Consider the following 11,631-nt stretch of genomic DNA (forward strand, 5'->3'; position numbering starts at 1 on the left):
TAGAAATACTCCTCATGATCATAAATCACAAACTGAAACCTCCTTACACATATAAAATTCTATAGGAAATTTACACTTGCTGCCACATAGCAGTGGTTTCCAGCTACGTTTGTCTTTGTTATCCTCCCTCAGAAGAGAAATGCTTTGAGGGCTGGCTGAGTGAGCTGTACAAGAATGCTCAGCGAGCTCACTGTGCATGTGAAATACAAAAATGCACGTTCCGCTCTGCATACAAGGGTGACAGCCTGGCTCTTTATCATTAGGATGCACACTTTGGGTGATTGTTCTAATAACGGTGGAGAGATGCAAGGTCACGTGTAGACGTTCATTTATAGTCCCTCATCCAGGCCCGTCGCCACTGATTTCGTGGCCCTGGGTTGTATGGGATGGTGAGCCGACTTTGGGGGAAAGCTCGAGACCAGAGAATAGAGTTAAATGACTCAAAAAGGGCCCAGTGGTTGTCCTCGAACACACTGACACCATATTCTCAAAACTCATCTGAACACACACATGCCAAGGGGTGGAAAACAGCCATTGCCTTTTGATGACCGTTGCCAACCAGAGGCCAGGAACTTCTTGGACCTAATACTGATGAAGGACTCTTATCACAGGCCCTGAACCACAGCAAGTCTAGCTGTCAGGTTAAACAGTCCTTCAGATCGGGGAACTGCCACCTTCCTCCCCTTAGAGCAAATTTCAAACTTCAAACTTTGTGGTTGCATAGCCATCAAGAAAATGTTTAAATTCTATTTTTTACATACTCTAAGTTGACATCGGAGTTTTTCATTATAATTGTAATTAATTGCAAAGGTTGTAATTCTGGCATACTGGAAAAATTGAAATTTTAAATGAAAGCATATCACTCATTTACATGTATCTAATGAAATCTAAATATCACAGCAATTCGAAAACAACCTTCATCCACCAAAAAAATATGCAAACTCTCCTTGAACAGTAAAAAATTCTGTACTGTTTGCTTTTCTCCTTGAACACATACTCCATTCCATTCCCCCCACAGAATTTTCTCTCAATAAAATATATTTTAATGCTTGAAAGGCTTTTATTAATCTCCCTATTATACATCACTGTAATAAAAATGTATATAGCATGAAGTTATTTTTTTTAATTGCCTGTGAACATAAAAGTGTTTGATTTTCTTCTGGTCTGAGCTATCGTTACTCATACAGACAACGGATCCAAACAACATTAACAGTTATTTATGAAAATGTTAATGAATTTTATATGAAAAGTAAAATTTTATTGGAAATAAATGCCTGAAGAAATAGACAGGGCTTGTTTATTTTTTTTTCCCAATTAGTTCAAACATCTGTGAATGTCTATTACCTATTGTTACAATAGGGCAGGGCTTGCCTCAATTCCATATCTTTTTTCTTTTCACTTTTATATTTGTAAGCACTATGAAACCTTGTTCCTATAAATAACAAGGGACTTACCATTTCTAATTATCTATCATCTGTTAACTAGAACGGGTCCTCCTTCAGTCTTCTTGAAAGCCAAGAAGTGAAAACTACCTGACTCATACAATCATTTATGCCCTGGTTACTACAAATATTCACTTTATCAACACAGATCCTAATATTTCCATAGTCCTTTGTTGATGCAAAAGAGATGCTTGCACTCCTGGGCAATGCACCACAGTAAGATCTAGGATGGAGAAGAGCTGTGCTTTCTTCAAGCACAAGAAGGGTGACTGTGAAAGGGATGATGGAAAAGGAGATGTTGCAAGAAGAGTTCTGAAGCAGACCCGTTTTAGGAAAGGGTGCCTCTGAAAGCCGGGAACCAGGAAACTGACTCCTTGAAACCACCGTGCCCTCACACCCTTCCCAGCATCTTCGCCACTTGCACAAATACCCCAGCTGGAACGGCCCTCCCCAGACAAGGACATCGTTGCCCGAGTCCGTCCATTTTTAAGTCACACCCGCTAAAGTACATGTGGTTAATTAGCCCATGATTTCCCATACAATGAATAAAGCCTATCACAGATATTACAGGGGAAGAAGCACTGAGTTAAAAAAAAAATGAGAAACATAACTCTTGTTCAACCTAATTCAACAAACAAAAGAGAGAAAATATGAATAAATCATAGTGCTCTGACAATACAGGAACAACATTCAACAACGGACTGTATGTTCAATATTGTTTATAACCCCTAAGAAAAATCTGGAAACAACCCAAATGTTTAATAATAGGAAAACTACTAAATAAATTATGCTCTGGCCATACAGTGGAATAACATGCACGGTTTTGTTTTTTTTTTCAATTTGAAGAAATCTGAATTGACATTAGGAAATATTTTTCATATCGTACGGACCAAAAAAAAAAAAACAGAAAAGAAACTTGCAAATAAAATTTCATGTTCATTTGTTAAAATATGTGTGTAGAACAAAGATTTAAGAAAATTTATCAAGCTGTTTTGAATGGTTATCTTTAGCTGATGTAATTATAAACGACTTTCTTTTCTGTTTCTTTTGTTGGCTCCGAATTTTCCAAGCAGGGTATGTATTTCTCTCACAATGGGGGTGGGGGGATTGGGGGGTGGTAAAGAATAGGAAGAGAGGAAAAAGGTTTGCTGTCTCAGGCTCTTATTTGAGGCTGCAGTTTTTGCCCAGTCCCAGGGTGCCCCACCCCACACCCCCGACTCCAGGCGCCTGGCTCCACGCGCACACCCCACGCGCCCTGCCCCATAGGCCAGCCCATGCACCCGACTCCACACGCACAGCCCCACGCGCCAGCCCCCTGCACCCGACTCCACGCATGCACCCCACGGCGCCCCGCCCCATGCGCCAGCCCCACGCACGCAGCCCCACGGCCCCCGCCAGCGGCTCCTGACAGCTGGAATCTTCCCCACGCGCCGCAGAGCTGCATTCTCCCAGAGGGGCGCTGCTTTCCAGTTCTCAGGGCGACCACACGCTGGCCACTCCCTCCTTTAGGTTTTGGTTCTGCACCTCCTTGACCATTTTTATTCTTTCACCCCAGACCTCCGCAGCCTGGCCGCGTGGATCACCGACTTCTCACCCCCACATCCGGTTCCACCGGGCCAACCTCAGGGCACATCACAGCTCCAGGTGCAAAGCAAACATCAGCCAGCAAGCCTGAGGCCATAAACCAACAGGCGGTCTGGCCTTGCACAAAACTTGGTGTGGCCTTGCACAAAATGAGGTGTGGCCTTGCACAAAAAGAGGTTTTTACTTCCACTCCATCACTCATCTCCACCTCCTTACCTCAGCAAGTGTGGGGGGATCTTGACGATGGTGTCCGGGCCACCCAGGGTTTCTGCAGAGGGAAAAGGACGAGTTAAGTTAAATGCACATTGGAAAGCTGAGCATCTACACTGTGGGTGAATTTCACTTTTAGGTTCTTTTTCCCCAGAAATTCCCACAAGTACAGATTAGTCCCTTCTCCTCTGTGTGCAAGCCATCCATAATGAAAATCCTTTCTTCTCTAGCAGCTCCAGAGACTGCCTAGCCGGGGCAAGTCCAAAACTTAGGATGCATTTCTTCCATAGAAAAATAATGAGTAGTTACCTTCCTCACCTGAATCAGAATGCCAATTTAATCTAGTTAAATTTGGCTAAAATACTATCCACTTGGAATAAAAAGAAAGGAAGAAAAGCTGTTTCCTTGGAAATACTGTTTCAATATCCTTAAATCATAATTTACACTCGTGAAAGGGGCTTAGGTTCACAGATGGTGCAACATCTTATTCTCACACACATTTAGGGCGTGGTAGAGCAAACACTTTTTTTTTAAACCACGCTAGAGTCCAGACTACTGAGTCGGAGGCTCACCCCCAATCCCATGACTCCACCGTGCATGTGCAATACTTCACCAGTGAGTGTGGATGATATGCACTACTACTGCCTCCAATTGTACACATCACGAGACGTTCACTCTTCTTTCCCTAAACAATCAATCAAACAAAAATTGTTCTATTTCAATAGTTCCTTCTTGTCTCCAGGTTCTCAGCTCAAATGCAGGTTGACTCTTTCCTTTCTTTACTCCTTAGAATCCACAAGTCCTCGCAATTTGGACTAGTTTCCTTGGGGAAAGAGACAAATCCCTTCCCACCTTGCTGAGAGCTCAGAGGGGTCCTTGCAGAGCAGGTGTAACCCTGAGACTCTGCAGGAAGAACACGCAGGAGGTGATCAGATCCAGGTCTGTCGAGGCCAATGGGTCAAAACGGGGTGTCAGCAAGATCAGCAAGACAACTGGTCACCAAATGGGAAGATGAGAGCAGCGGGGTCAGCGGTGCTGTGGCCATGGGCTGAGGGAGGAGGAGAAGGGATGGAGTCCAGTTCTTCCAAAGAGACAAGATGACCCAGACAGCGAAGTCCTGAGCTGCAGTTACCAGAAGCAGCTCAGAGGCCACACAGGTCAGCATGGCCCAGCCCTCCGCACAGGCAGTGCCCAGGACAAATTGAGGCTGGTCCCCAAGAAGAAGTCTTGACACAGAAAAGCAAAATCATTGTGGTTTTCCTTGCTAGACAGAGGGCCTTCTATTCAGCTCAGGATGTGTGCAAGTGCCCAAGTATACACATGCTAAGAAAGAGCGAGAAGAAAGGAAAAGGGAAAGGCCAGTCCAAGAGCAGCCACGTGGGACCCAGGCCGACAGCACAAGGACACAAGTCTGCAGAGGACCACTCCCCAGGAGGAGGGTACCCGAGGACAAGGAGGGACAAGCCTGCAGCTTTCCTGGAGGGAAAAGGAACTGGGGAGAGAGCACCCCAGAAGCATCAAGAGAGAATGACGGTGAGAAAGGTCTGTGCATTTCTCTCCTTCACTGTCAGGGGGCGGAAGGTGGAGGGGAAAGTCAGACCCGATCTGTGCAATGGTGATTGGGAAGCGAGGGAATGGACAGAGCCGGTCCAGATACTTTCCAAGAAGTTTCTGCAAAGGTAAGAGAAGCAGGCTTGGCGAGAAAAGAGGGCCGGCAGATAGAAGCAAGGCCCTCTACTCGGTGTCCTGTCTGCAATTTCTGTCTCTCTCCATTTTCCAAATCCATCCTACATAAGTCCCCTCATATATGTGAAATACTAAAAGCTTCTAAATCAAGAGAAACTTTGATGGCCCCTTCCAGCTCTAACGCTCTGCCATTTCCCAGCTCGCAAGCCCAGGATGCTGGGGCCAGGAGGAGAAGCTGCTCTTTCAGGTCTCACAAGCTGAGGCCCAGATACTCATTTTTTTTTTCCTACTCCCTGGTCAGGCCATTTCCTCATCGACAAAAAAAAATCCAACAAAATAGAGAAAGATGCACACATATTCCCTCCTAGTTATTATGCATACATTGAAAAACTTGTTTTCAAAAAAGTTGTTAGGGCATAGCAGAAAAAAATGCTAGTTAAAAAGCAAGAGACATATAAGAAATGACCCTTTATAGAAGGGAAATACCCCAAAATGTCAACAGTATTATCTCTAGGTGGTGAGATTATGGGTAATTTTTCTTTTCTTTATATTGTTATAATATTTCTTCAATATTCTGAAGTCAACAGGTATAACTTTTATAAATAGAAAAAAAAAAGATAAGTATCATTTAAAATCCAACAAGTCATTCAAGTGCTGATTTAGGTTTTGAGTAGCTGCCTCCCATCGTCTGTACAAAAGGCGCAAAGAGGCATAATAAACCAGAGTTGTTGCACCCAAGGTGCTCACATCTACCCTGTGACATCTGTCGGTTTAGCTGACTGGCAGCCACTCCCCTGCCTTGAACAGCATCCTCAATTTGCTTTGAGGAAACCAAACTTCTTTGACTCTGAGATTTCATTGTGACTCATGTTATAGCCTAAGCCAGTCAACCCATTCCATTCCTTGGCTAAAGGACTGGACTGGTTAAGGCTCAGGCACATAACACATCAGCACAAAGACAGAACAAGTGAAAACAAGGATTTGGCAGGAGTAACTGCAAGAGCCCCACGCCTGAGGTGGTCTAAGTGTGCAGAGGACCCCTGTCTCCCAAGATGGTGTAAGTGTGCAGAGGATCCCCTCTGCCAAGATGAGCTAAATATGAAGATGATGCTGTTTCCTGAGAAGGTCTAAATATGGAGATGGCCCTCTCTCCACAATGGTCTAATAGCCTGCTGGAAACCATGAAAGCTGAGCAAGGACCTTGAAGCAGCATATACTTTCTGAATTCAACTGCAGTTAGGACTTCCAAGGAACATTTTAGTTAATGGAGTGAATAACTTCCGTGTTCTGCTTGAGGCTGCTGGAATTGGCATTTTTGGTCTCTTTTACTTGCCACATTCCTCAGCGATCCTGGGGGAGCAGTGCCCACACCCATCTGTAATCCCCATAGGAGGTGCCATCAGAGTGACGAGTGCAGAGCTCTGAGCCCAGCGGTTCCACTGAAGGGTCCAGGAAAGCTGGGCCTGACCATCGCGGGCCAAGGCCACAAGTGTGCTGGGCACAGCATGTTCAATGACATACTGCAGCTGACAGCCACAAGGGATTGAGCCCACACAGGGGGTGATAAGAAAGGAGGCTGGGGTGAGATTCCGATGTCCATTCTAAGGAATTCACACTTTAATCTCTAAGGAAATTATGGGGGTTGTCGTGAAAGCAGGTATAGGATGGTGGCAGACAGACTGCCGTGGAAAGAGAACAGGAAACCATAATCCGAGCCTTTGTTTAGGCTGCGTTCTTCCCCCACGTGCCCTTCTACCAAACCCCTTACAGGAAGGACACATTTTATTTTTCCTTAGAGCCCCATTATTTGGTGCAGCAGAGGCTTAATAAATGTTTGCTAAATGAAGGAAGGAAGGAAGGAAGACATCCGCAACTTACATTCTTCAAGTCGAATCTACTTTGACAGCCCCACCAGCCCACACCAATTCCCCCCCCACCCCCACCCTGGCCCCACAGCCATCCCCTTTTTTGACCTGGTTTCCTGGTTTGCTAATTCCAACCTACATAATCAATGTCCTGCAGTTATTTACTATTGCATGCACTTAAGTCTCCTCTTGCCAGCTAGAGAACAATCGCAGGAAAAAGAAGCACTTCTGTAAAAAGCAGCCTGGTGGACTCCAGGCTCCACTTGGATACCTCAACCATCCTAGTTCTGGGCTAGCAGGAAGGATTCAAGGATTTAAACGTGCCAACAACGTAGTTTACCTTCAAATCGTGCTGAGTGTCAAAATTCAAACTTAACAAAAATACTAGATTACTCTACTCTTCCCTGTTCATCTAAAATTGTTTAACTTACAGCAAAATAGGAATGAACAAGAAATGACATGTTGAAAGCGCAGCCTGGCCCTGCCTTGCCGTGTCATGCAGCCATCTCTGATGGTCATTAGCACCATTCCGGTGACAGCTCTGAATCACTCGGCCGAATGACAATGGCAATTCAAAAATAGCTCTGTAGCTTTAAGGGCTGTGCTGCTCTCTTGGATGTCTGGTCAATTTTCCTTTACATGAAATTAAAATGGTGAAGTTCTGGCTCTATCTACAAGCTAAACCTCTTCCACAATATCCATAGCTTCTGAGAATATACACAGGTTTAAAACAAAAGATGTTGCTATGAATGTGTGTACCTTGCTATGAATGTGTGTACCCATCCCCAAATACATGTGGATCCTTCTAATATGAACAGTCGCCTAAAATGCTCTCCTCGTTCTACATTTAGTGGAGAGCCAGCTGGTGGCACTTGTCCTCCTCGGACTGCACCACCCCACACCTTCATGACAAGCACTGGTGGCTTATGTGAGGGTGTAAGGAGATTCAATTTCAGTTTTTAACTGAGTGGCAACTGGGAACCCCCTGGGCTGGGGCAGGGAGGCCCAGCCAGCGCTCCCTGCTCCCTCCTGGCCTTTCCTCTTCCTTACCATCACCAGCCTCCACACAAAGCGTGCTCCTTTCCATTTCCTTCCAGATTATTTTGATTGCCCAAATTCTCGCCTAATTGAAATGTTTTTTCCGTTTTGTTTGCTGCTGAGTTGTGCAAATTGACTCTGATGGGAAACATGAATTTGCTACTTCGAACTTATTTCCATGCTTGCACAGCTCACAAATCTAAAATGCCACCTGTCTGAAGGGCAGACCCCAGCGGAATTGCAGGGGCAACGCAATCCCGCCCATAGGTGGTTTTTCGTGTATAATAACCTTTAGAGCTAATATTAAATACGCTGGCGTCTACGCGGAAAATCAGATTAAACACATCATCTCTCCCCGGTTACACTCGCCAGTGTGTGGAGACAAGATCGGGGTTGCTGATCAACGTCCCTCTCGCCCATAGGCGCCCACCGCGGATTCCCCTGAAGCTTTGGGGAAAGGGAACGAGGCCAGAGAAGCGGCGGGTGGATGGCACCGCCCGAGCCAGGTTCTCCGATCGCACCTCCGTTCCCCGGGCAACCCTGGCGATTTGGCGCCGGCTCCCCGGCAGATGCCCAGCGAAGCCCGGAGGCCGGGGCCTCTCCCTGGCGGTGGGGGCCCGGCCGCCCCGGCGCTTACCTAGGGCCCAGGCGCAGCTCTCCCTGATGGCCCGGTGCTTGCTCCCCGACGCTTCCTTCTGCAGCCTGCTCAGCACCTCTTCCATCTTGCCCCGCCTGCGCAGCGCCGGGCGGACGCCGGGAGCGGGAGTGCGCGCCGGGCCGCCGGGTCGCCTCTGCCGGGGACGGGAGTGCGCGCCTCGCTGCCGCCCGGCCCCGCGCCGCCGCCGCCGAGCGCCCGCCCAGGCGGCCACGTCAGCCTGGCCCTCGCCCGGCCCCCGTCCGCGCGCCCGCGCAGGTGCGCTCCCCAGGCCGCCGGGCCGGCCCCGGGCGCCAAGGCGCGCGCAGGGAAGAGGGCCGCTGTCCCGACCTGGGGGGCCGGCTGGCCGCCGACCGGGCCCGGCGCGGGAACGCAAGACGCGGGGAGGGTCTTTGCCGCCGTCCCCCGCCCTGCGCGGCCGGGAGGACCCGCGCGATCGGGCGCCCCCGGTGCGCACCGGCGCTCCCAGATGGACTCGGCTCCTGCTGCGCGAACCCGGAGATGCCCGCGCGGCCCCGAGCCCAGTGCGCGATCAGGCACCCAGTGCCGTCAGGCGGCCCCCAGCGCCACCCAGAACCCCCGGCGGAGACAGGAGTCCCCCGCGCGGACAGGCGCCGCGCCCGCGCAGCCCGCGGTCCCCAAGGAGGAAACCCGTGCGCTCGGTGTCTGTGAACAGCTGTTCTGGGCCTCCGCGGACATACATACTGCGACTCTGCCCGCAGGGAGCTTACGGTGTCTTAAGTACTAGTTGTGTGTGTGTGTGTGTGTGTGTGTGTGTGTGTGTGTGTGTGTGTGTGTGTGTGTGTGTGTGTGTTGGGGTGGGGGGTTAGGGGTTAATCTCCCCATTATCCAGACGAGGGACCCAGCCCAACTAGATTGAGCTACTTTCCCAAGCCTACAGGAGTTGGTCTCAGATCTCATTCTGAATCCAAAAAAAAAAGAGAGGGGGGCCCAGGGGTCGACCGAGCAGAGGGCTTTCTAACTGGAAGACGCAGGGACCAGGAAAAGCTTCCCCCAGGAAGAACCTTTGGGCCGAGCCTGGGAGCAGCCGTGGGTGGCCGGCGGGGTGGCAGGGGGTGCCAGGGCCTTGGAGGCATTCTCCCGGAGGCCCCTGCCAGGAGAGCGGTTTGCCTCTGCGATGAGGGACAAGAACGTGTTCTAAACAGGGAAAGAGAAGACCGAGCTGGCTTTTCTTTAGAAATTCGCCTGTAGTGGCAGTGAGGACGATGGACTGCGGAGGAGCAGACTGGCAGCTGGGAGGAAAGTAAGAAGATTCTGCCCTAATCTAGAAATGAACTAGGATGATGGAAGGAGGCATGGGTCAGAGGAAAACAGAGCAAGAGATACTCAGGGAGTAGAAGAGGTGGGATTTAATAACTTAAAGTGGTGGTGGTGGTGGTGGGGGGGGATAGGGGAAGACTCCAGGTTTCCTGTTTAGGCAAATGGGAAGATGGTGGCCCCATTCTTTAAGTTAAAGAAGAGAGGAGAAGGGTTTGGCATAGGGGAAGCAGTGAGTTCAGTTCTGAGCAGGTTCAGTTGACAGGATAATGAGACATCCACAACCTGCTTTATTTGGGGGCAGGAGCTCAGAACAGGGCTCTGGGATAGAAATGAGGAGTTGAACACCTTCAAGTATAGAGTGGTTGATGTCAAGGGTTTGGCAAAGGTTGTCTAGAGGAAGGGGATAGTGTGAGAAGGGCCAGACGCCTGGGAGGGAGTTGGGGGACCCTCGTCTTCCGGTGACGGGCAAAGGAGGGAGAGCCCATGGAGAAGGGTGTGGGAGGACAGCCTGGAAAGGGGGTGTCACAGGAGGGGTCCAACAGGTTGGGGGTGTTCAGATTGTTCCTTAAACCCTCTTGCTGCTGAGGAAGGGTCCCTTCTCCCCCCCCCCCCCCACACACACACCCCATGAGGGCATCATCAGAAGAAAGAGTTCCAGGGCTAAAAAAATCAGATCAAATCAAATAAAAAACACTGCAACAGATAATATAAGTGTTACACAACATTGTTAACTATTTGGAAAAAAAATGTTTAGATCTCAACTTTATACCACATGGCAAAATAAATTACAATGTATTAAGGAGTTAAATTTAAGAATCAAACCATAAAAGGTTTAGGAGAAAATGAAAGGAGTGCATTAAGATTGTGTCTAGCAAACCAGCTAAGGCAAAAACTGAGAAAGGACAGGTCAATAGATTGTTTGAATATTTAGAAACTTTATGTCAAAAAAATCCATACAAAATCAAAAATATTCTGAGGGGTCAGTTGAAAGAAGAAAGGGGGTATGTCTACTTTTAAATTTATATTTTTGAATCTGTTTTGAATGTACTCTATTTTACAATTAAAAGCACAATTAAATTTACTTAATCAAGTTGCAAGCTAGGAAAAATATTTATGATCATTTTGGAGATAGAAAGCTTGAATACCTTAACTCTTAAAAAACCTTTTACAAAGTATTAAGAAATATCACTTCTAGGAATTGAATACTCCTACTCTTAAAAAATCTTTTACAAAGTATTAAGAAATACCACTTTTAGGAATTCATCCTAAAGAAGTGATTATGGAAGTGCATAAAAATATTTCTACAAGGATTTTCATGTGTCTTTCCCTTCATTATATAAAATTGAAAATCATCTAAGTGGCCAGCATTAGGGAATTGGATAATTTATCTATGATATATCCATAAAGGGGCATTCTATAGTCTTTAAGGATAACGTGGGAGAGAAATATTTAATGACATAAAAAGTGGTTTCAGCTATATTGTTAAATTAAATAAGCAAGTTATAAAATGCTGTGTATTTCTATACACCATCCTAGTTTTTTATTTAAATATTTGTATGTGAATGTGTATATAATTTAAAAAATACATATATATGTGTACATACATATTTATGTGTACTTAATACTGGAAAATAAACATAAAATATTAATAATGATTTTCTCTGAGAGGATTACAGGTAAATTTACATTTTCATTAAACATTCTTATATAGTCACAAAAAGTGCTATTTTTTTAAAAGGTCGTATAAAATATGAAATAAAAGTAGTCTCCAGGCAACAAAGCCAAAAGCTACAGAGAGGATGAAGATAAAGAAGAAAAGGATCTAACGGATATCAGGGTCTACTGGCCCCAGGAGAATGAGGGGGGCAGA

General features: G+C 46.9%; 1 protein-coding gene across 4 annotated transcripts in view; it reads right to left on the reverse strand.

The window, feature by feature from the left end:
- Window positions 1-8,622, reverse strand: part of ARFGEF3 (ARFGEF family member 3) — a 146,568-nt gene extending 137,946 nt beyond the window's left edge. For 3 of the 4 annotated variants that reach the window (XM_037842987.1, XM_037842990.1, XM_037842988.1), the window contains exons 1-2: window positions 8,463-8,622; window positions 3,243-3,294 (exon numbers count right to left, since the gene is read on the reverse strand). In XM_037842987.1, the coding sequence (XP_037698915.1) occupies window positions 3,243-3,294; window positions 8,463-8,547 (137 nt within the window). In that variant the 5' untranslated portion in view covers window positions 8,548-8,622. The remainder of the gene's footprint in view (window positions 1-3,242; window positions 3,295-8,462) is intronic. The other variant, XM_037842989.1, reaches the window with a different exon arrangement.
- Window positions 8,623-11,631: the final 3,009 nt, after the last annotated feature.

This window comes from Choloepus didactylus, chromosome 7 (genome assembly GCF_015220235.1).
Source record: "Choloepus didactylus isolate mChoDid1 chromosome 7, mChoDid1.pri, whole genome shotgun sequence".
Lineage (NCBI taxonomy): Eukaryota > Metazoa > Chordata > Mammalia > Pilosa > Megalonychidae > Choloepus > Choloepus didactylus.